At 36.1% G+C, this 26,797-nt stretch overlaps 1 protein-coding gene across 6 annotated transcripts; it reads left to right on the plus strand.

The window, feature by feature from the left end:
• The first annotated feature begins 202 nt into the window (after window positions 1-202).
• LOC137390248 (proline-rich transmembrane protein 4-like) lies at window positions 203-24,928 on the plus strand. Of its 6 annotated transcripts, none has more exons than XM_068076574.1 (7): window positions 203-260; window positions 15,994-16,043; window positions 16,963-17,245; window positions 18,472-19,280; window positions 20,945-21,047; window positions 21,710-21,930; window positions 24,276-24,928. In XM_068076574.1, exons 3-7 carry the CDS (start codon window positions 16,973-16,975, stop codon window positions 24,538-24,540), a joined length of 1,671 nt encoding a protein of 556 aa, XP_067932675.1. In that variant the 5' UTR covers window positions 203-260; window positions 15,994-16,043; window positions 16,963-16,972; the 3' UTR covers window positions 24,541-24,928. The 6 variants fall into 6 exon arrangements, with proteins under 6 accessions (XP_067932675.1, XP_067932674.1, XP_067932677.1 ...); XM_068076573.1 differs by lacking the exon at window positions 203-260 and adding an exon at window positions 2,659-2,714; XM_068076576.1 differs by lacking the exon at window positions 203-260 and adding an exon at window positions 23,777-23,847 and having other exon boundaries at window positions 15,796-16,043; window positions 24,276-24,448.
• The last annotated feature ends 1,869 nt before the right edge of the window (window positions 24,929-26,797 follow it).

Raw genomic sequence — 26,797 nt, forward strand, 5'->3', positions numbered from 1 at the left:
ATGAGTTAAATGTTCTCGGACTAGTTTAATAGAAATATGTATATCTTTGTAACCCGAACAATGTAATGAAATCAATAATTTAAATACCTGGGTGTAATCGACAAGACAATTTGCTATCTCTAGAACGAACGCTAACGGTAGCTCGACGGTTAAGCGACCGACACTTAGGCGACATTTTTTGTTTGAAGAGCGACAATTCCAGACTGGAAGAAGACAAATTAGTTTGCTTTTTGGTTCATGGTACATACTGTATTGAGATGGTATGGGATTTGTTTATTTGTCGTATGTACTATGTAGTGCTTACATACATTTTTTAAAGCATGGTCTCAAGAGTATTATTGTTTTATCATCAATTTTTTATTAATCGAAATAAATGGTGGCACAAATTGTTAAACGGGAATGATGGCATTTACGCCATGATCACGCTAGCCTAGATGTTTAGCAACATGTAACGACTAACTTCAAAAACGCTTCTATCTTATTCAGTTATAATAATAAAACTTGTTTCCGTATCAACGCGTTCAATACGTTTTGATAGGCCAATTTTTAGGCTGAATTGTCGACAACCTTGTCTCGAATTATTGAAATTTCAGAGTTATCTAATCTTGAGGAAAAATACTTCTAGATTCGACTATCAAACTTTACGGTAGTCCGCGAGGGATGCAAGTTTGCTCTGTGCGTAAGATGAAAAGACAATTCCCTACTACTGTGATATGTAATTCATTTCTAGAAAAGATAATTTCATTATCTTTGCTTTTTTCACATTATGATAAGAATCCAACGTCATTATAACAGACTCAGTAGCCTAAAATGCAATTCACACTTTCCTACAGCTTGCCGCAAAATGACCAAACAGCGTCACAAAAAGCTTGTAAGAAAACAACTTATTCAAACTGATAGAGATCAACATGTCCTAATGACATATTACCCTTCAAATCACTTAAAATATTTAACCAAATCACTTTTCTCATAGATACAGATGTACACACAGATACAGATACTGTGTGTACCCTTCAGGCACACACAGCATGTAGTTGGGAACAAGAAGGCGCTATCGGCACCTCAATGATCTTTGTGATAAATACTCAGGAGCAGATGTAGATTAATGCTGCCATGTACCATGTCATAGACTATATTCTTGATTTTAACATGCACTATAAGTCTTTTATATACTCATAAATATTTGAGCAAAGTCTAGACTTTTTATAAAAGAATTAAAGATAGTATATGGACAGTCATTAGTTTGAACATTAATGACCGTTTTACTATACAGTGTTGTTGGGAATTTATTGCTATTATTTTTGTGTATGACTGCATGTGCATTCCATACCTGCGTGTGACCGTGTATATTTTACTGCTATAATTCAAATTATCTCTGCATGTAAGTTTTGGAAATACTAGTAAAAAGTAATGTTCAGTTGCCAATTTATAACCGTGAACCTGATCTAGTCATTCTAGATAGGATAGAAAGTTCCATTGCTAGACGCATTTATCTACATAGTATAAATCAAAAACAGGCTATTCTAAAAAACCAAAAGGTAATAACTATTGATATATTTTTTGAAGTTTTATATAAAAAAGACAAGGTTTACACATTTGTATAAATATACCAAAAAGTAAAAGATCATACACATTTATTAAAATAAATTGAGCAAACCTCGTATGTATGTTTGTATTTGTTTTTATATTGCAATTAGAACGAGAGTATAAGTTAGTTGAAGAGAGATTCACTAATAAGGGTCCAAATATACGATAGAAGAGCCAGCAATAGTATAATAATTCATCAATCAGGGCATGTTAGTAACTCAAAAATGGGTTGCTTCAAAGAGGTTAAAACAGTTGGTACATCTATGTAATTCTATATTAGGCGGTAAGGAGTTCCAGGCTCCTGTCATTTAGAAAGCAACCTGCCGGTCTTCACAAGCAGTCAAAGAATGAAATGAAAAAGAAAGTAATGACTCTCTAAATGCGCAAGCTGGCTTCTGAGTGTGTAGAGTTGACAAACTGGCAAGATTTAAAATTGTGGGAAAATATGAACAAAAAAATAGTTGGGCGGCTAATAGTAAATTAATTTCTGCAGTTTCTTCTGAATAATAACTATGTCATGTGGATGAATATTTGGTGCAAGCTGTAACACAATATAAAATTCTACTGTGTATAAAAGAATTATGTAATCAGATTAATGTAAATGTCAGGAGGTAGGAAGATTTCAAAAAAGTAAGACCAATGTTTTAAATAAAGCTGCTTTTAAATGGATTATATGGGCTGAGGAGGTTAATCTCACCGGCTTGAGATTCACTCCTCAACCTGATGAGGTTATTACTTTAAGTAAGTGCAGGTAAGTGTGCATATGCTGAAGTTTTGATATTATTTAGTAATAGAAAGCATTAAAATAACTTTAAAAACATTGTAATACATATCTAATTAAAAAGTAGGCTAAGTTGTGTTACATCATATATCACACCAATTCTATATATGAACTGGCCTGAACTTGAACTAATCTGCAAATCTGCGTGTTGTCTTTGGATCTGGAATTGTCGCCTTTCTGTCTCCCGTGTTGCCTTTCCTTGCTAAGCTGTCGCCTTTTGAACCAAAAGTGCCGCCCTATTGAATGTCGCCCAACCGTTCATAAGCCAGACTAACTTCTACAATGCGTCAGTTTTGCGTTCGCCTGCGCATGTGAGAGCTTAGAAAATTGGCAAAGGATGGTCCAGGTATTTTACACGTTGTTACAGGTCGTATTACTTTGTGGCAAAATTGTAAAATTGTGCATCATGGAAACACAGTGATTGAAAGCACTTATGCAATATTAGCATATTTGCAATAAGCTTCAGTTATGAGAAGCGTTACGAAAGACGATATAACACAAATGTTTGTGTTGACATTATAAAGTCTTCGTCTTTTCACCTAGACCGCAAGTACTACAAATCTTTCGTAGCGCACATAGGATCCGTAACAGAACGTTTTACAAACTAGCTAGCCTACAATTGGGAGTCAATGCACGACAGTGCTCTTTGCTTCGTCTAGTTACGAGAGCGTCAGCTTCTAAAGCTTGAGAACGTGTCACGAACAAGGTGATATCGAAGTTATCGTATTCTTTTTTAAGGCCAATGAAGACGCCTATGTAACTTTTTTTGGTCGTAACGTAAGATTAATTAAGATTATTTTTAGTGCTACTTTTGCTTGTGTACGTAGTTGCACCGTGTACCAAATAATTAAATATGAGAAAATTGATAACTGTCTGGTATCACAATATATAAACAGCTTCAGCAATTAGACTGATGGCGTATTACTATACCGATGTACATAAACAAATGAAAACATAAAATATGTGTTGGACGGTTAAGAGACAGGATGATGAGCGTCACAAGCACGTTGCACGTTTCCACTTCACAGAATAATGGTTGCTAGCACAATAGTGCTTGAGAAAAAATTTCACTGGGCCAGAGTATAAGAGAAATTTATGAGTTTTATGTGCTGTATTTGATTTTTTATACTCTTTAATTTTCAATTTTTTAATTATTAATTTTTTTACCTGCAAAATGCTGAAGCCGTGCAAGGTGAACCACGAAGTAGCAAGGGAATGCTATATTTAAATTTTTTAGGGTAAAATTATGAACTGTTTTCAATCTTTCATACATTTATAAACATCAACGGGCAGTTCCTAATTTTGTTACTTAATCAGTATTTAAGTTTGGTTGCTGTTTAGGCAAATGTAACACTAAAGTTGGTTGCTTCTGGAAGGAATCTTTATATTTCAAGATTCCAAGTCACATTTGTCTTACTCTGCATCATGAGAGCCCCACACTGTATGACTGACTAGACTGCATGCTGTAAAATGTACAGTATATTGTCCACTCTCTAAACCAATGTTACACTACAATACCTTTAATTACTAATGTTCGCGTGTCTCATAAGTAGTTCATTATATCTTTTGTCCTCCTGACAGTTTTAGAATAGATTTAAAGATGTGGTTGCGTCAAAAAATTCGATTTAATGAAATTAAGACCCATAAAAGGCTTAAACATCAGCTACAATTTGATGCCATTTTTGTCTTTGTAGACCAACCCTGTCCAGAGATATATGCGTTTGAATGAGGTCCTCTTTTAAAAAGCTCACGTTCCAGCGGGTGCTTCTTTCGTGACGTCACAAGCAATATATCTGAAAAGAAACCACGAGCGATAAATATGAGGTCGCTTCCTTAGCCAATCATCAGCGCGAAATTTTTATATAGGCCGTAATAAATGTTATCACTCGTAAAACGCGTTGTCTGTGATCTCAAATTTAGGGATTTTACTCTATTATTAAATCGCATGGACATCGATATTTACTAAATTAACATCATTACTTTAATGAATTACTCGATCGACACGTTTTATTGGCGAACAATATACATGAACATGTAATTGTAAAATTGTTGTAAAGTTTCTGCGAAGGTGACTCCGAGTTTTCTTGGCATCAGGTAGTAAAAGTTCTACGGAGGAAGATCGGAGAATGGAGGTAAATTTATCTTTTACTTTGAGTCTCCTGTTGAGTTTACATTCAGATTATATTTCCCTGTTTGAGGCTAAAATTTAATTTCCTGCACGTGCGAGATACGTATGTACAGTGAGTTCTTGACGGCTTCTTTTTAATCTTTAGCATCTAGCTATACAATGGCTTAGATTGATGAATATATTAAAGGTAATATTTTAGTACTCATTAATACATGTACTAATTAATAAAATTATAACTTTTTGCTATCACTAATCATCGTTTTATATTTTTTTTATCGGTTCACCTAGCTGCATTTGCTTCAAATTTTCTGCGGCAGCTTTATCTAGTAAATTAGATTTATGATGTGACATTAGATGTTCATTTTTCACTTGTAAAAAGTGAAGAAAATCGATTGATCAATGCAAATCTTTAATTTCCAGAACCAAAGCTTCGAATCGTTGGCTTGGCGTACTTGTGCCTTTGTTAAACGTTTATTCGTTTTTAAAATTAGACTCGCAATCTATTTAACTCCCAATTTGAAAGCTTTCAATAGATACGCTTTAGAATGACATATCTATGAATGACATATGTTTATTGCATTTGTTTTACTGATTACAGAATGTTTATGTCGTCCCACCAGCCGAAACAGCTTTGTCAGTGTGGAAACTGCCATAAAGGGGAAAGAAAGACTTGAATGTGTGCTGCATAAACCATGATGTTTTGTTTGAGTTTGTTGCAGTAGATGAATTTGTCTTATTGTATCAGCTAAAACTATGTGAGTGGCCACGACTTGATGAATATTTTTAATAAAAGCTTTATGCCGAGATGAAAATATTTTTGCTTGTAAAAATTATATAATAAAATAATATTGTTAGAGATAATGCAAAACATGATTTGCAGAATATTGTAGTGAATTGGATATAGTATATGGATGTCCGCAGAACTGGAGAATGTGAGTTCAAATTCAGTTTGCAGCAGACTTCTCATCCTTAAAACTCTATCCCTATGTATATTCTTTTCAAAGACGCGACTTGCTTACTTACGGTAGTAAGAAACTAGTAGTCGTCGGTGTAGGCAATGATATACAGCCCAAGGATAGGCGACAGACATAAGGTGGGCGGGACTTATGGGAGGCTGTATATCGTTAGTATGGGTAGCGGCGGAACTGTGCTGATACAAAGACCTTAATCTACATAGTTAGCTTGACAGAATTACCGTAGACCAGTAGAATTGGTAGTCGGTACCCAAATGTTTACACAACATTTGGAGAAAGTGAGTAGAACAAATTTTCAATATTCGTTGTTTGATGCCTTTGAAACATTCATAATAATGCGTCTGTAGCTGGATTTAAAATTTTATTCTAGCCAACATGAGCAAATACAAAATAAGATATATGCCAATAGAGCCGCGTAGGACTAGACTTATCGCAAATAGCCGATGTGAATACGAGAGATAGAGACAGGTTGTATAACGCGTGACATCATATTGGGCAAATCTGGACACGTTTTTGTGGCCTGAGCGTTTTTACGGCGATCAAATTTTTTCGATTTTAATCTTCAAATATCTTGGCAATGAGATCGCGTAACACAACAAACAACATATCAACTGATAGAGAAAAAAATGCTTTCTTTTAAGATCAACTCAAATTTGACGCAACCACATCTTTAAAGACTTATTACAATCAGTTATTAAAGAGACTCAGTATGACAGTGACGATAAACAAACTACACCTATTCAGTTGGATGCAGCGATGATATTCTCTCATTAATGGTATAAAGCCATATTTAAAATTTTTTAGTAAAGTTTTTGTCTATAAACAATTTTTCTATTACATAAATGATTTAATATTGCTGTTTGGAGTTGTTTCCCCATGTATGGTCAGCTATCTTCATATAGGAGTTGTAAACTCATGCTTATTAATCACGCATAATAAAATTAATTTGAGCTATTTTAGACTCAAACCATTGCAGTAAGCTAGGTTATATGATAAGCCTCATTGAGGGTCAAATATTTTATCTAGTAGATATCATTAATAATTTTTATAATTATTTTAATAGGGTGATTATCTGATTGTAACTGATTATTCCTATTTACTAGTGTATATATAGAATTAGTTCATTATTTAATTTTTTAACATAGTCATTGTATCGGTACCATTAAACCTAATTATTAGTCTTGCCATGGTCAAGTTAGCATGAAACTGCATTTTTTGCTGCAGAGATGTTAACAAAAACAGCTTGCACCTCATTCAAATATATGTATGTAGCTTTGGTCAAATGATTACATTTTCACACTGTTACTAGTACGTTACATTAGGCTGAGAAATCATACATAGTGAACCGGATATCCCATTTTTTCACACAGTTACATTATGGTGTGCCAAAATTATAAAAAGTGCCGGGCAAAAAAATGAATCTAGCTTTGTGAATATTTTCTCTTCATTTGAATGTATTTAATTTGTGAGTCTGGTTTATGCTATCTTTAGTTAGGGTACTAAATTTATGCTTTCTTGAACATGCTCAACCAGACATATACCAACGTCGCATACATAAACATTAATAGCCATCTGTGGTATGAAGAATATTTGATGCTGTACAGCAGATGCCATAGATGAATGCTAATTTCTTGGCATTGAGGTGAGCTGTAGATGGCAGGGAAATGCTCTACATAATCACATGCGATGCTACTTTGGCAATTTGCCCTTATAGAAGTTGTTGCTTTGCTTAATGTTGCTTGTTTTTGTAGTATTTGCACATAACTTGAACCCTAGCGTCACTCTGTTACCATAAATAGAGTGCATCTCATACAGCAATGTCTTCACTCATTGATATTTTGAGATTATTGACGTTAATAAAGTAAAAATGTTCATAGATTAATTTTAGGTGGAAATTTTGAGTGACTCAACATGTTCTCTATTTGTAGATAATGTTTTCTGAAAATACCATCTACTATTACTATTCATCTTGCAAAAACACAAGGACACACTTTTGGCCAATATCTGTACATATGAAAACATGCTTCGTTGCAACTTGTCAAGAACTCATGTTCACAAAATTGTTTTTACATATTTTTCATGTTATAGGTTAAGGCAAAATAAGGCAAATAGCCACTTGTATTTTCTGGCTCAATCATAGGTTGGCTCGTGACTGTTAAGCTTTGGAGTCATGCATTCATAGGCTGCGTATTTGTGCTTAATTTGATGTCGCTCACACTTGTTTCTGTGATTTATATAACACTGAATCCATCACACTGACAGCCAACAGTCATCACCCTATGTGAACACTTGTATATTCAAAATTTCAACTAAAGAGGATTGCATACTCATTTCATTGTAGTCTAACGAGCAGTGTGGAATACCTGAAATCCTATTAGCAGTTATATTCAGCTCAATCTCCATATGTGACAGCTGCTTGTCAATGATTCAAAACATTCCAAAATTAGCTTGAATCTTGTGAATGCTAAACTTGTTGATATATTTCTGGCAGAACCTAAAAATAGATAGCTAAATAATGCTTTTATGTTTAGAATGCTTTTAGTTTATATCTATTAATAGCAAAACTGGCGCTGTATTGCACTTCCCAATAGATCTTAGATCCAACGGATTATCAGTTGTTAATTGTGTGTGAATGGTATGTTTATTTGATATATACCGATATATCATGAATCTAGAATGAACTTCAGAGCTGCTTTCAAATGGCTTTTTTATGACTCAAATCATATCCGGCAAACTACAAATCAAATCCCCCACCCTTGTCAGCAGATTCGAAGCAAATCAAATCGAATCAGCCCAATAACGAATTCAAATCCTGAATCATTTGAGAATGATTTGAAATACTATTTTAAATTGTTCGCTCAATTGTTGCATAGTATGATCAATCTACAGTATAGCTTTAGCGGCGTAGCCTGTACTCCTATCCAGAGGACCTGGACCAGGGGGAAAGGGTAGGGGGTTTGCCCCCACCCCTGCCCGTTTTGGGTTCTATGGATAGGAATAGTATAACTGTATCTCTGTACCACTATATGTATTATGTATGCTAAATTCATCACTAGATACGGTTTTGTTCTTTGTTCTACGAGGTATGTTAAAACATCATTGCAGAGCACATCATACCATTGGCTCGATACATCAATGAATGAGTGGAGGGTTATGTAACAGTTTATGGTCATGGCGGTGACTTTGCTTTTATTGAAGCTTCTAAGCAAGAATGTACAAATGTAAAAAAAATAACTTTAGATGCTTGTTTAAAGTTACAAAATATAAGATACAAATATAAGATAAAACCTGAAAATATTGGCAAGTGAAACAGTTACTGAGGCTTGAACTTGAAAGAAACGAAACTAAGCATTGAGCCTATAATTAACAGTTACATAATATTAACACATTTACTTAAATACACTTGTTGCATTTTAGAAAAACTAGCTTGCGCAAGTTTTCAGATGTCAAGGAGCTCCTGTGTGGCCTCATGATGAAGCCACTTTTACTAAAAACCCGTTCTATGGGAGCTGATGAAGCTGGTACTGAAATGACCTTCAGCGCCAGCTTGCTAAGCCTCAGTAACTGTCTCACCTTGCCAATAGCTTAGGGTGTTACAAGAAGATCTGCTTTTCGCCATATACTTTTCAATCTCCTGATTTACTGAATTCAGGTTACTTGTACTAGCTAAAGGTGCTCAATTCAAAAAATCAGCGAACATATCTTCATTATCACATACATGTATTTGTATTTGCTGAGTGCATGTGACTTCCTCTTTCTGTACATCGTCCTTTTTAATCGAAATCCCGTTTTAAGTATTATACTTCAGTTAGTAAGTAAGTGACTGTGTATAAATTATTATTAATTATATTATTATACATATAATATAATTAATTATATAATAATGTATACATAAATTGTAATGTTAAAACTATGTATGATATGTAATTATTACATTTATTATACTTACTTGGATAGAATGTTATTGTTATGCTATTCATTTATAATTTAAAATAATAAATTAAATCAAAATTTTATTTAATATTATTCTAATAAATTTGATATAACAAATAAAATTTTAATTTATTTTATTAATTAAATTCTTCCTAATTATAATGTAATGCATATTTATATTCATGAACATTGTCATTACTGTGAATATTGAATGAGTTCGCGGCATGGAATAGTATTGTATAGAATATTATATATATTATAATACTCTATTCATTCATTCATGTCGTAGGCTTAGCACAAGTAAATTTTATTTGGACTAATGACTGTGAGGTTAGAGTGGGATAGTCACAACCAATTTCTAGCAATCAAATAATTGATATCATAGTACAGACGGTTCCCTACTTACGAACATTCGAGTTACGAACAGCGGTACATATGAACGTATGTACCGTTGTTCGTAACTCGAATAACTTTCGAATTATTTGTTTGAACTTTGTTTGAACTTTACATACGTATTGTAAAGAGATTTGCCGGCCTTTACTTGGCACGATCTCTACTAATAAATAAAGAGAAGAGAGTGCGTGTAGTTTGTTTCATCCAGCTTTTAATTAGCGAAGGAAATTTCACTAGCCGAGGAGCGTAGGGCTATCTGCTCTGCTCAACTAAATGAGCGCACTCATTTTTATACAGTACAATAATATCAACCGTTCCGGCTAACGGCAAACGGTAAGAACACCGGCTAACAAGGTGAATAAATAGGACCGCTAGCGCGTTGTGTGACAACAATCTAAGTGACGATAAGTGATAGTGTTATGACGGTATATCAGATATAACAATAGCATAACGAGTGAAACAACAATATAATAAACGGACAACACATACAAAAAATAAGACAACAACGATAAGTGATAGCATAACGATTAAAACAACAATATAATAAAAAGGACAAGACATACAATAAATAAGAAATGCGGTGTGATGGCCTGGCGTCCACCAAAGTATTATCTCCATTTTATTAAATTTTTTTTCTGTACAAACCAATACAGGTTACTTATACAAGCCTTAAGCATACTTATATAAACCTTCAATATACTTACATGTATATAGGCCTTAAACATAAATTATAATACAAAATATAGCACTGAAGCAACTTACGAACAAATTCACCTTACGAACAATCGTTCGGAACGTAACTCGTTCGTAGGTTGGGAACCGTCTGTATTCAATGCCAGCACCACAACTACAAACATGCCTTTCCTACAACATACCAGAGCTGCTCATGTTGATTTCTTTTACACGCGGTCCTTTTCTTTTTTCTGTAGGGGGACACACATGCGGTTGCTTAGCCTCGGTATCGATGGTGCGCATTTCTTGCCAAAGTTTGGGCTGACTTCGAAAACGTCGTAAAAATGTTTCGATCGGTTACAGAAGACAAGGCTATCGATAGCGATGTGATTTGATTTATTTTTCAAATCAAGTCTTCAAATCAGCCCGAAACTTCAAATCAAGTTACTTCCAAAACTTTTCAAATCGAATCAAATCACCATTTGTGTCAAATCAGTACAATATGATTTGTTTCAAATATTCAAATATTCAAATCACCATGATTTGAGAGCAGCTCTGATGAAATTAAATAAAGGCTAAATAATAAGAGGCAACAGAACATTTGGTAGCAAGGGAGAGTAACATAGAAAACTATAAAAACTTGCAATAATATGTAGCAGGTAAATGATACTAATAAATTATGATTTACTTATGGCCTGAGCGTTTTTACTGCGATCAGACTTTTTCGATTTTAATCTTCAAATATCTTGGCAATGAGATCGCGTAACACAACAAACAACATATCAACTGATAGAGAAAAAAATGCTTTCTTTTAAGATCAACTCAAATTTGACTCAACCACATCTTTAATAGCAAAACTGGCGCTGTATTGCACTTCCCAATAGATCTTAGATCCAACGGATTGTCAGTTGTTAATTGTGTGTGAATGGTATGTTTATTTGATATACCGATATATCATGAATCTAGAATGAAATTAAATAAAGGCTAAATAATAAGAGGCAACATAAAATTTGGTAGCAAGTGAGAGTAACATAGAAAACTATAAAAACTTGCAATAATATGTAGCAGGTAAATGATACTAACAATTTATGATTTGATATAAATGATTATATAACATTTATAAAGCAGAAATACACATATAATTGAATAAGACAACTGATGGATGATAACAAAATAAAAAGGCATTGTGTCTAATAATGATATTAAAGTAAAAAGCATTACCTTGTTACATCCTTTCAGGAAATGCAATAGGGATTGTCCTGGCTGTGATATGATCTGATAAGTATTGTTGGCCATGCTTTATGATAACTTTAGTTTACTATAGTAATACTGGCGAATATGATAAGTGTTTAACACAAGTTATCAGCTTGAAGTGTACAAGATAAATGCTTCAGGTGGCCCAAAAAATGAAAAAGGGATAAGTTTTGCTGCCAATCGCTAATGAGTCATACTTGTAATGATAAACTGAATACACAAATGTTGAACTAGTATTAAACACATACATACATACAATGGAGACAAGGTTAAGTAAAATCACAACTCTGTGGTTTAAAATGCCTTTTTTACTGTTTTTGAGTACAGCTGATAGACTGGGAGAGTGAGTAAACATGTATTAATATGTGTATAGCAAAATCAATTGCTGAATCTTACAGAATCTAGATAGCTAAATAATGCTTTTATGTTTGGAATGCTTTTAGTTTATATCTATTTATAGCAAAACTGGCACGCTAAACCATCAGATATTATACGCGTAGCATTGTTGTGCATAGACATAGAGATGCATTTGCATACAGCTCGATGATTTGTTACCTACAAACCTGGCTAGGCTTTCGGTTTATATTTTCTAGTGCATAGTAGCCAAGATTATGTCTTTGCAGAATGTTGGATTGGCAAATTATATTAAATTTGTTGACTTTGTCAACATTTAACATATCAAATATCCTTTGTCGTATATGGTTTACATGACCTATTGAAGATATATTTAAGATATGCCTGTATATTGCTAGTCAAATGCTGGCTACCAGTATACTATAGTAGAAACAGCAAATTCTCAAGCCTTGTAACAAACATTTAGCAAAATCATACCATTAAACTAGTAACAAGCACATGCCCTTGTATTGCCGCTCGGTATAAACAGGATGAGTCATGTTACTGGATCAGTTACAAGCATGATGAGCACATATTGTGTGAGATACTAAAAGGAGAAATAACAAGTTGTAGAAGTGCAAATTAGAAGTGGTAGCAATTAGAAGTTGACTATCCGTAAATGTACATTCACAATAAGGTTGCTGATCTACCTGGCATAATAGTTATGAAAGGGTGTGAAAACAGAAATGTAACCGTTTGAGTTTTTATGCTTATTTGTACTCTCATTTACTCACAACACTAAAACTACAAAAATAAAACTTTAATCAATTAATTTCCAATAAAAATTAAAGCCTCTAATAATTTGCACATAATTTTGTGTTCTAGTTTGCAGGTAAAATTTTCCACAAAATCTGCTGCATGCTTATGTAAACATAAAAGTTTTCCATTGATACGTCTGATCGGTTCTGTTCAAACTTGTGACAAAATTTAGCTGTTTAATAATTATATTCTTAATGTGTTATTTACAACGGCAGTTGCAAGCGTAGTCACTTTTTGTGGCTAACCAAACATCCTAAAAAAATCATTTAACATTTTCTATTTGCAAGTCAGAAGTTTTCATGAGGTGACGTTGCGTCGATGGATAATGTGCTAAGCTTTAGTCGACTTGACAGTCAAAGCATAACTAGTGATCAATGGGATCTCAGTTAGTGTCAGGAACATGTAGAGATATCAATGGCATAACGCATAAATTGAGTTTGTTGAAGTACATACGCAACGAGGTTTCATATGTAGAGTACAGTGTGCTCTTGGGTTACGATGATCTTGCTATACGATTTTTTTGCTTTACGTCGCGGAACACGATGTTTTTTTTTGTCTTCGCCATAGTACATTTGTTCACCATACGATATAAAAAAAGTTTCTCTCAAAATTCAAATTTGGCAGTTGTGCTAAATACGTCAGAATGGCGAAGATGCCGATATGCTTTTCGCCAGAACCTCCCCCACAACGCATGAAAGATATATGATGCTTGCTCTCTCTCATACTTATTTGCTATTAGCTATAGTGAAAATGAAACCGGAAACAGGTAGGTAATACAATTTTAGCCGATGACAAAGTTAGAGTTTAGTAAAATACGTACTAAAACTTAGCTTTAAGTACATGTGTTTACTAAGCTAAATTCATTTAAATTAAATGCAATGTTTATGTTATACATCTGTCTTGAAAGATAAAAACCGCCTATGGTACGTATTGCACATAGTACATTGTAATGTTACATTTTCTTGCAGATCATAACCACTAAATACACTAAAGTTACTTTAGGTAACTATAGTTGCTAAGGTTAGTATACTAGTTTGTTGCTAGTTTTTAACATTTACAATACATACGTAAAGTTTTGATGATTTTTACTAAGGGGTGTTTGCATTTGATAATTACCATTAAGTTCATTGCCTCTGCCAAAATCAGAAACAAGATGGAACCATGGTGAATACTGTTTTTGTAATTACTTTATCTTTTTTATTACGACTACTGATAGCTTGTTCTCAAAAGTAGATGCTATACACTTCACTCATGCTCAAAGCAGCTTGTACATTGTTTGATGATATCAATTTATACCAGGTAATCTACTGTGTCCACGCTTGGTTATTCTGTTCTTAGCTAAAATGTACTGTCATAGATTCTTTTTAAAATTGTCATTCATGCTGGATTTGCAACAGCTTTTGAAATAATTTTATCCACCTGCTCTAACATAAGCAATTGGTAAGCTCTGAGTGAACGCTGTGTTTTGCTTATATCACTCTTATTGGTAATTGAACAACAATGCCATGCCCTCATATAGTTTAATAAATTTGTAAGTTCTAGCATTTCACTTGCCTTTTCCAGCCCACAATCGTATAACACTTTCAATATCTTTGTTGCCAAACCCAGTATTGAATGCAGATGTTTATGTATACCAGAAGCGTTACAATTCTTGCTTGAATACAACAATAAAATGCTTGTGTTGCGTTATCATCTTCATATTTGCATTTTATTATATAGGCCTACTGTAGATAAACTTTGTATAATACAACTGAATTTCACAGGTTGAAGGCTGCTTTGTGTGTACAGTGGACTCTTGCAATCAATTTATAATTCATTAAAGGATTATAGATATATTGGTAAAAACAGTGATTTATTCATGTTTTTAATGTCTGTTGTCATCTCACCTTTTCCTGATATTGCTCAGCAGTTTCCTTGTGCCTTACCTAACATAAAACAACAGGCAATTGCTCTCATTTCGATAAGTGTCATTTTTCAGTGCTTTTTCAAATGGTTGGTAAATGTTCTATATGGCATCCATAGTTTACAACTGAGCTATTGAAATTCGGTATACGCCATATACACGCCTGCCAGCAGATTGTTTGTATCTGCCATATCTGTGTGGTATTTAAATATCCTAGTAGTTAGTGATGATGTTTTCCTGGCATTCTTGATTAGATGAGAAAGTAATTAACAAGTGCCTTCATCATTTTTGCCTAAAAGCTGGTTCACACTATATCGATGTATCTCGCGTTCATGCCACAATACTTCAGTGATCACAATGTTATAACAAGTGATAACAATGTTCACACTATCACAAACTCATTCGCGTTTGCATCAACAAATAATCTGAGACCTGATGTTCTCATTTTTCTTTTTTGCAAAGAAACCTCTTTGTTTTCACGTGCTTTAATCAAATGCTAGTTATTCAGCGACAATCATAAACATAAATAAATACATCACACTCTCAGCCTCCGCGAATTACTATCGCCAAAATGGTTCACATTGTACAGGCGATCGTCGATGCTCAGCGAAATATTTAAAAAGTTTGACAGCTGCAAACTTTTCCGGCGTGTCCGCGTTGCTTTGGCAATGCCATTGGTTCACGGTTCACATAATCGACGATGAATGTCGGAAGGAAAACGCTGACATACGGCGATATAGTGTGAACCAGCCTAAAATAGTATTCGAGCAGCCCATGTCATACAGTTTGTGAGTCAAATAATACATTGCAATGCTTATTTTTTTAAACGCAAACAAGCCTGACTGCATACTATCAGAAGGCATTTGGCAGGTTGATTTTTTTCTCCCGTTGCTTGGTGATGCAACACGGTGAGGCAGGTTTGCTGTCAATATACGGAACTACTCATTATGTAAACTACCATTTAATTGTTTATCCACCCCCAGATGTTTCGTACCACCCTTGCTTCTTGGGTGTCTAGGCTTAACTTAGAGTTGCTCAAGACTGGTAGCATTGCGCCATCTATGCTCATTTATTCCTCATCAAGCGTGAAGCGAGTAGTCATTCGCCCGCCTCTATTCTGACTTGCAGCAACCTCACACCTGACTTCTTAGTGTCAACTTGCTAAGCAATCAGGCTCTTCATTGCCAATTGCGAGGTGTCTTCTGTATTATTGCAGGTATAAGTGAGTATTGACCCAGGATTACATCATGCGCAATACCATTGATGGTAAGTATTCCCTAGGCATGTACTTGATGTTGGATGGGCTGATCTAGTCATGCACTCTTCGGAGGCTATTGTTTTATCCATTTAGTCTAGCATTTCATAATTTTTTTTGCGGATGTACGAATGCAAGGTGTTCATTTCTAAATGGTACGTGCTGAACATTGATGTGTCATAAACTCTTTATATACAGCTCTTTGTTTTTCTGTGTACCATTGTTATTGACAACACTATATTTATGCTATAAATTGTTTTTGACATCTTTTGGAATAGTTTGAAGCTCCACTCTTCTAGCAACATGTTAAAAAGTCTCATAAGAGACCAACATGTTTTATCTCAGTTTGGTTGCATTTTTTCTTGGCTCCGTTGAAGTGAAGTCACTGTTATTCAGGATGTGTTACCAGGAGATGCTGATGGTGCTATCAAGTGTTATTACACATTGATATGATTGTCAGTGTTTTTTTATGTAGCGCATGAACAATCCATACACAGCTCATTAAATCTCTGCCTGATGGCAAACAAACAAAATTATTTACCAAATTATCCATTTGTTTCTCTCGGGCTATGCCAGCATTCGCTACTACTTCATCTACATGTGTAGATTTTGATAGTTATAGATAGTTAAATTTACATTGCATTTAGGCGACTCGCTTTGTGACCATTGCTCTTTCAACACATTGGAGTAATAAGTTGATTGGTACGTAATATCCTAGCAGTTCTTGTTCCTACATGAAAGCACTACTCTGGATTGTTCAAGTTTTGTAGGGAGCTTTTTGTAGCAAGTATAAGACATTTCATGTTTGTTGATTTTAGTCAATAGTAACTAGCTAAAAGCCGGCCTTGATAATTCTTGCCATGACACAAGGAGGCTCATGTGGCGACAATCGCTGTATATCTTTGTTCAATTTGCGCGTGTTATTTACAGCTGCACGAAGATGAAATCTAAAAGTCTGCTGTTGGTGGCAGCACTTGCTCTGACTGCTGTCACTGGGCTTACGCTTCAAACCGAGTCAACCAGCCACCCTCAACCGGAGGCAGAGCCAGAACCCTCTGCAGAGCCTGAGCCATCTGCAGAGCCAGAGCCGTCTGCAGAACCAGAAAGTATTCCGGAAGGGGAGGCAGAGCCCGGCGCAAACACACCGCCTTCCTTTGCAGAGCCCGAGCCAGATTGGGATGCAGCAAAGGTGCTCTGGGGAAATGCATGGGCGGTGAGTATCTATATCTCTATTCATCACATCACACTTTGTAGTCTCTGCATTTTTTATGCACAAGTTGCAGGTATGCAATTGCAAGCAATATTGAATTTCAGCTTTGGAAAGTAGGTCACTCACAGGCTCTTTGCACTCTAAAGCCTGGTTCACACTATATTACTGTATGTCGGCGTTGCCCTTTCGGCGTTCATCAGGGACTGATAGCATCGACAAAGCAATCGAGAAAGTTTACAGCTGTCAAACTTTTCCCATAGTTCGCCGAGCATCGACGACATATTGTATAATGTGAACCATTTCGGCGATAATAATTCGCGGTTGCGGAGAGCACGATTTTTTTATTTCTGTTGATGATAGTTGCTCTGAGACTACTAGTATTTGATTAGAAAACAAAAAGGTTTCTTCGCGGAAAATTAAAAAAGAAAATGAGAACACTACATCATGGAGTATTCGCTGATGCAACAAACGCGGATGGGGTTGTGATAGTGTGAACATTGTTATCATCGGCGATCAACTAAGTATTGTGGCATCAATGCCGAGATACAGCGATATAGTGTGAACCAGTCTTAAGACTGAAAGGCGCAATTGCCTTTGTGAAGAAGTCCTTATTAAATTATTTAGATTTAATCTTGCACCTATAAATAAAAAGTTTAATTGGACTAAACTAGGCACAGCTTGGAAGCTCTGCCCAAGATATCGATTCTCATACATGTTTAAGCTGGCTAAACAGGTCTTTTCTGCTTATGGTCATTCTGTGGTGTCTGAATATAGATTAGGAGTGTGTTACACCGCTACCTTGGCAACTGGCGTGTGAAGTGAAGTAATTTTTAACCTTTTCTTTATCTTTTTGGATTTGTTATGACTCGCTGGCACAGACCTTTTTTACCTCCGCAACCTCACCATTCTTTGTTCAAATAGCTAATGGGCTTTTTTCTTGGCAACCATTAAGCTTATCAGCTTGGAGTCGACTGGCATCTTGTGAGTGGTTGTTGATTCTTGAACAGCAACCTATTTCAAATATTCCAGGTTATAAACACGTTACCCGTACCTGTTTATCTCTCTCACTGCCATTCAGGTCTTGCTAGTTAATTGTTTGATGGTTTACCGGAGGCCTCTGCGTTTGAATATATGCATAGCAGAGGGTTGACACTTTCCCTATCTCCTTGACAATGAATCACTGAGCTTGAGGAAGCTGTGGCTTGACAACATTCTCCTGTTACTTGCAGGGCCATGTGTATTTCTTTGGAGCCGCCTTCGGTCTAGTGGCTCTCTACTCCCTCTTCAGCATTATTCGGCTATACAAGAGGAAACATTTGCTCAGCCAGAAATATTTCATTTCCTTGAATCTGCTGATATTTCTAATGGGCACCGACAGGTGTTTATACCTGCTCATCGACGCCTACAACAGTAATTCCATTATGCCTTCTATAGTCGCGTATATTTTGTATACACTCTTCCTTCCCTGTGTCACCTCAACCTTTTGTCTTCTCTTCCTCTCTCTTCTGGCCGCCACCAGAATGAAGTTTATTTCGCCATCAATACAAAAGACGAAAGTCATATTGGCGGTGATTATTATTCACTTCACGCTCGCCATAACCGCGGACATTCTCACGGTGCTACATCTCGATGCAAGCGTCATTCTTTTTCTTTGTCAGCTTTTCTATATCATCTGGGGACTCTTTCTCTTCGTTGGTTTTATGTACATATTTGGACGGCTGTACAAGGCGGCGATAGACAGACAAGTCCAGATGAACAAGTATGCTCTTCGCAGACTCAGCAGCTCAAACAAACAAGCTTACAAACCCGAGCATCATAAATTAACTCTGAGCCTAGGTACTGTTGTGACATTGGTATCATCAATACTCGGCTTGTTTACCGTCGCACTCCTTATCTACGGCATGGCAGATGTATACGGAGTGTTTGAACCTGATAAAACATTGAATTCCTGGAGATGGTGGGGGTATCACACAGCCTTTAGAACCCTCGAGCTCGCAATATGCATCACAGTCAGTTATGTGGCTACTCAACCATTTAGGTAAGTTACTGCAAACCAAGACAGTTTTAAGTTATCACAATTTGCATTGAGAATGATATTCAAGTAAAGCTGGTCAATTATAATTGTTGGAACCAGGTTAAAATTGGCACAGTTGTTAGGTCAGTCCGTTTGATCTCTATATCTAGGCAGGATGCAAAGATTGCCACACTACAATCAGGAAGGGTTTGGTTGTATCGGCCAACTAATTATGCATTATTTATACACTTTCATTAGAAATAACGCTTTGGTGACCTGCAGAGTTTTGCATCAGATGTCTGCATTTTTCATCGAATGTCTGCGTTGTCATTTACTCTAGAATAAAGCGTAAGTTATTACATTTCATGATTAATATAATCCGCAGTATCGGAATCAATTTTCTCATGAAATTATGGGTAGGCGTTGCAGAGATTTGAGTCTGGTTCTTAATTTATATACTTAATCTAGAGCATGTGCTGAATTGGTCTGTTCAAGTTGTTGCATCTCTAAAAGATTTGATTTTTCAAGTTATTAAAAAGTGCAACCCAAATAACTTTACGAAACTGTTTCTGTACTTAATGCTGACGTACGTTTCAGAGCACTAGTTTTTGTGTCAAGAGAGTGGTGTCATAGCGCTATTATCTCCCCTGTTTATATACTCTGAACTTGCAATGCAGTAGACATATTAAGTTAAAGTGTTCTTGGCAAGCTGAGGTAGCATACATTTTTAAATACATCTGCGCTAATCCATTGAAAAATGTTTTGTATTATTTCAACTTTCTAATCGGTTTCATAAAAACGAATGGAACTCGCAGAGGTTAAAGAGAGTGGTGACATAGCGCTATTATCTCCCCTGTTCATATACTGATCAAAGCTATTAAAAGCTGAAAGTCATCGTCAGTTTCTTTATTTTTTACTGTAGTCCCAGTTGTATCATTTCCAAAATGCAAAAAGTGCGATCATTATGAAATTTGCCAATGAAATACAAACATTGAAATGGTGGACCTAGCGCTGATATAACCAGAAGTCTGTGCCGGAAATATCGGCTTCCTCTTCAATGCTTGTATCAGTGACAAACATTGGCCTGCTTGACTGTAAATGTTACCATTTTATACTTACTTATACATCTCATTTTGGCAGAAGTTACTGTAAAAGACTGCCTTAGCTATTTGTTTAAATGTCTGCCTGGCCAGTAAATCAGTGCCTAAGTCATTCAAAACAGAAAACCTTTTCGAGTGATCAAAATACAACAGCTTTTAATTGAAACTAGAAATCATGCTCTTTCGTTTTTGAACAGGCAATTTGATATTTGTTGAATAATTCACCATTATTCTCTAAGACGGTTTGTGCTTAACAAAAATGTTAAGACATAATATTTAATGCAAATTATACAGAAATTAATTGAGCTAAATTTTGTGTTATTCGCTATGCAGTGTTCATTTGGCTTGTGTGCTGCCAGCTATGTTTTATATGTGTGTATTACCGCTGTTTCACTCTATAGCTAGCTCGACTTTTATTTGAGAGTTTTTGCTTAATTGCTCCCTAAATCTTTGTTTGCCATTCACTATAGTAACTAAAACATTGTAAAATGGTTTGAATCTTGTGCTTAAGCTTTGCTTATCTAATACACACTGCTTCTCAAAAGGATATTCGCAACAGTTAATTCAAGTGGTTCCGGGTTTTTACAGGTACGCATCACCGACGAAACGAGCCTCTTATGATCCTTCGAAGCATCGCCGTTGCTCAAACCTGTTTTTCTTGTGTGCTCCTTGTATGAGTTGGTGTCAGCGGGTGAGTTTGCATCTATCACCTGCATCCGAATCGATAGCAGCCACTGAGTATCACAGCATTCGAATAAATGATTTGTATTTATGATGGGAGTAGTTTTGGTTGGTAGTCAGGAGGGAGTCTAGATTTGTGATTATGTCCGCAATATGAAAGCTCATAAGCGATGTGTAATAAGTGGGCTCTTAGCTTTGGCTGATTCACTTGATAACATGTCTTTTGAAATGAAATAAATCAATGCTTTGCTAGTATACATGTAGCTTGATCATTTATCAAAAGCGTAGCATAGTATTTGCATACTATTATCATAACAGATTACGGCTGGCCAGTTGCTGCTCATACAATTTCCATTTGCTTATTCTTTGGTGTGGGACAGTCGGTTTTAAATATGTAAAGTGCGTTTGGGGCGCATTGCGAAAGACGAAAAACTGTCTGCAGGATTACCAATACTACCAGCCAAGACTGAGCTTATTCGATAATGATTGTTAATAATTAAAATTTATGATTTCTGTTTCGCTACGTAACCATTCCGCCATTACTGAAGTTTTTTTTAGTGGTTTTTCTGACCTAAAACTATCAGCGCTTAAGCGGCTGTAAAAAGTTCACGTAATTTTCACGTTTTTGTTGATATTTTGATACTCCTGGGTACTAATTGATCGGTGTTACAGGAGAAGTCACACATGGATGTAGAATGGAGCGAATTGCGATCAGACCTGGATTCCACAACCCTGAAGCGTGTGGAATCGGGAAAAAGCGATCAGCCCTCAGAGAAACTCTCAACCTCAAATGTTGTGAGCGTAAGCAACATTACAGGCAAGGATACAAATACTGTTGAACTTAAGCTTGAGGATGAGCTCCATGAGCTTCCGGAAGAGAACAGGTTTCAGAAGTAAGTTTTCACCTGACTAGCTCTTCTATTCTAAATATAGTGTCTTCGATATAAATTCCTTTGTTGGCTGTGTTCCGCGCCCTAAGTCTCATTTATCTTCTGCTGACTAGGATGGTGTTAGACCTGGAGTACTTAACCCCAATGTGAGACATCTATCGAATGGGTAATGTTACGCTATTTTCAGCTCTCTTGTTACCAATCTATGACTGCTCTTTCTCCATCCTCTGTTAGCCCGAGGGCTCACCAGTCCCTTCCCTAACTTTGCAAGAAAAGACCAATCGAGCTCTCACATATTTCTTTTTAACACCAACTAACTGGATATGGCTTATTTTTTTATTGTTTTGAATATGATACCCGTGGCTCCAAATATTTCTACATGAGTACCTAGTTACCAGGTTACAATGAGTTTGTCAAGTTACGAGTCGCATCAAACGTGTAAGCGATCAGGGTTTGTCTGTAGGATTGCCAGTACTGAGTTCAAGCAAAGTCTGAGTTCATTTGATAGCGAATGTTGATAATTAAAATATGATTTCCGTTTCTTTACATAACCATTCTAAAATTACCACAGATTTTCAATGGTTTTTGTGACTAAAAGCTATTTTGTAACCCAAAGCTATTCACCAAACGCTAATGTAGTTCTTTTTTTTTAAACTCCGCAAAAGAAAATTCTTTGTTCTTTTGCATCACTTGAAGTCGGTGTTTCCTTTTACGCAATTATAGTTTTCATACTGTCATTGTTAAAAGCTGAAGCTGGATGTGAAACAAGAGTTACACGGTACTTGTACTGGCATCAGACTGGCAATGAACGCTCTGCGAAGTACACTAGAGGCATCAGGCACTAGCATTTTATTTTGTTTTTGACATTTAAGAACACTTGCATCGTATTATTTTTAGAGCGAGCTGACCGAGTTCTTGCTATAAGCTATGATAAGTTCTTTTTGTTTGTTTCGGGTTTCATTGTAAAACTTTCTTTTTAGTGCTCAGCTAGCCAATAACAACCAAGCGGCAGGCCAAAATTTGTCAAGCACGTGAATACATGTGCACATGAATGCTCTAGTGTACGCTGCTAGCTTCAGCCACAACATCCGTCGACCTTGAAGTTGCGCGATACTTCAGTGTGTTTCATCTTTTCATTGTGCAATTTTTCTATAGCAGCAGTACCATGGTGATGTTGATAAACATTCGTGTAAAACCTATAGCGGCGCTGAGTCAAAACCAGTCAGCCTTATAATGGTAAGGCCAGTGGGATAAATGGCGGGATCGAAATAACTCCCATGGCCTCAAGAAAACTTTGGAATTGCATTTTTGTGGTTTATATTGCATAATATATGCTGCATCTGATATGCATAATTTCCCGTAGACACTAAAATCAATGGTTAGCGGTCCTTTTCGCTGTCAATAACTATTAGTCATGTAAATGGTTTGTGAAGGTCAGTAACAACAATAAATTACTCAGCCCCTAGGTAACTTTTTAGCACTAATGTGTCAATCTTTCAGGGTTAACTTTCTTCCACTAGTATATTTTTCTACAGGATCAATCTTTCAAGTTATGTTGATCTAATTTCGATTTATCTCCGCTTGTGCGATGACAGGCAGTGGCTATAATGCATCGACCTTCTTCGATCGATCGATTGATTGAATCTGTGTCATGTAATGTGGCTTATTGTGAGAAAAAGTCCCTTTATGCTTCTTGACTAGTAATGGCAGGTGCTTGGCTCAGCTGACTCCTCTTCATAGCCAAACATTCTGTATGCTCGGCAAGTTCATCCTCCAGCTGGGTGACTGATTGCCATTTGCTATGTTGTTGATAATCCTAGTTGTCCTTCTGTATCGCTTTCGTTAATAGCATGCCTTGGGACCTGGTTCCTTCCTGCTCAAACATGTACAAGGTAGTCTACAGTCTGCATTTTTACAACAGTAAGAATACTTATATTTTGTTGCTGTAATTAAAACTTATCCTCTCGTTCTCAGTATTCCACATTCACTACTAATTGGTAGTTGTTGTTAAGTCTGAGTTATAGATGTCTATTATTCAAGAAAATTTTGCATCACTCCTAGATGTGTATTAAGTTCACAGATTTTTAAAATGAAAGACTAAACATGTGTTATAAAACATTCTGATAAGCATCATGTTTTTTGTTTGTAAATATGTTTTCGTCCGTGTCCACAGCTCTGTTGATGCGAGATGACAGTGTAGCCCTGTGGTCAGTTTATATTATCGGCGCTCCGACATTTGAGCTATTATAGTTGCCAAGTTTTTTATTTGCAGGTGTTTCTATTAAATCTTGTGAAATCTTGGCATCTATTAACAAGTTCTGATTGTTAAGATTGTACCATATGTTTAGCAGTGGCGGTGTCGTGGAGCTAGACAATCTTGCTTCAACTCAGTCAAAGAAAGAGAAAACAATCCTTGCAGTGTGTGAGGATTCTGGAATTGCAAAGTGTTCGGACAACTCCCAAATATCAGCGTCAAGTGCAATAGCTAACAATGACATAGTTACCTGTACCATGATGACCAGTGAACAGTCCTTGGACACAGTAAGCCAAATGAGTCCTGAACTTGGCTCGGGCACAGAAGATGAGATGAGTGGCCTACTAGTTGATGTGTAGCCCTACCTAGTCAGTCTAAGGCAGCCGACTTTTATGTAGCTTTATTGCCTCCAGCATTTGCTTAAATGAATCTCCCGTTGTCAGTTCTGGTCAGATATAAACATGGTTAACGTTTACTCTCAACACTTATGCTGCAATATGGATGTTAACTCCTTATTTTATGATAAGATCATTATAACAATTCTAATTTTACTTATTCTTTGTATAGATTGTATGTTTGCTTTGTCCATGTGCATACAATTTCATAATTAATCTGCTCTTTTTATTGCTCTAGGGATGGTCTGGTGTACGTTTTATTATTAGACACGCGTTCATCATCTGAATGACAATCTTTTATTCAATATTTCTATCTTTTATCATATTGAATAAATCATTTTTATAAGATTTATTGTTACCTGAACATTTACAGGAATTTATTTGCCGTACATAATCAAAGAGGTATTTAACCTCGTACTGTACACCATCATGTTTCTAATGAACAGGATTACATAACTCTTCAAAATTATCTTGTGTTACTGCAATATGTAAATTAATTTACAAAAAATGAAAAATGTTATATTTAGCTGTTTATTATTCATATGTGGCTGTTAGGAGTACAATATATTAGCAACGAGGACAGTTCTGGCACGAAAAATGCCTTTGCTGTTTAATTTTTTATTTGGTTCTTTTAAAAAGAAGCTAATTGTTGATGCTTGAAAGCGTGGAGGAAATCTTGAAGAGGCTTTGGGTGATATTTGAACAAATGTGTAAATACACTTTAATGATTATGTAGAGGGTTTCTGTAGCTGCCTGCACTGTCGGGTCTGAAACCAACTATACTGCAGTCTGCCTAGGTTCAACATTGTATTCGTGATTTGTTGGTGTTGGTCGGTTCCGCCGAAAGGCTTTTAATCCTGCAAGCACACCAGAAAAGCTCAGATGTCGACCGCTAGTTGGTGTATTGCGTCCACTTTCTGTCTGCAGGTCTGTGCTCAAACTCTGCTGGGAGATGAGACTTTCTGATAATAGGTATTTGACATGCGATAGCAGTTGGCTTGGAGTGACACCCAGATGCGCTTGATGGTGCATTTCACGGAGAATGTGGACAATGTCAGAGTCGGTTATCTTCTGGCAGGTGTGCGTAATCTCCGACAGTGTCAAGTCATCAAGCATTTGTTTTGAAGGTTTTTTACTGCACCCAGTGTCAGCTAACCATTTATATCTATCCTTATTTTCCTCATCTGATAAGGTGTCTAGTTCATCGCCGTTCCTGTACATATCCTGTTGTAAGGTGTCAAGGCAGCTCCTCAGCTCAAGGATGAGAATTTCTGTAGGGGTAGGACTGTCACAGCTGGAACTGGTTTCAACCATGTTGCTATTACTGTTGCTCACCATAATTAAGCTGCAAGCACCCCAAAAACTAGTGTGTGCAAAGAAGCTACATACAATGGGCATTATGCTACCTTTCCAATGGTTACAGGGTTGAGCTGACTTGAGGAGGGTATGGTAGTACCTTTTTAATAACTAAAGGATTTCTGGCTAATTAGTTTGTCGAGGGGATGATAACTCTCAAATGGTTACAGGACTTTTGGGAGCAGTAAAGAAATTGCTACAGTTCAACCCTCCAAAACTGCACTCTGACTAATTTTACTCAACTTGCTAATTTCTCCACCCAAAATTGTTCAAGCATTTGTATGCAATATTTTTTTCCATCCAAAAACCTCATTAATTCACAGATCACAAGCAGAAAGCTCACCGATGCCCAGAATTTGTTTCATTATCAATCAGACAGCCTGCAGTTGGGTGTTTAAAAGGCTAGTTTTCAGGAACTAGACAGTATTTTGAAACTAAATATTTTAGCGACTCACTAGAAGTTCGGAGCAAATGCGTGTGAAGTTTCAAAAAAATTGTCTAAAAATGTGAAAATGTATAGTATTTACATGTACTAAGAGACGGACACAACAACCCTATGGTTTTCTCAATATAGATTACAATGACAGTTCATCTGATTTCAGCATCTAGCGCTATTCAGTTGTAAAAACTATTCATCTATGATAGGCTTTTTTTCTGAAGATATACTAACATTTGAAATATAAAAATGATACTTACCATCGATTGGTACTGCTCTGTGCGCTCATTCGTGTTACAAAAGCTTGAACTACTCCCGACACGCATTTATATACAGCTAAAATCAATAGGTCAACACGCACCTGCAATACTGTGCAGATTCGATCTTGTAAAGGGCGTTGCATAGTCACCTTTCATGCCAATAGGAAGT

The sequence above is a fragment of the Watersipora subatra genome, chromosome 3 (assembly GCF_963576615.1).
Source record: "Watersipora subatra chromosome 3, tzWatSuba1.1, whole genome shotgun sequence".
In the NCBI taxonomy this organism is placed as follows: domain Eukaryota; kingdom Metazoa; phylum Bryozoa; class Gymnolaemata; order Cheilostomatida; family Watersiporidae; genus Watersipora; species Watersipora subatra.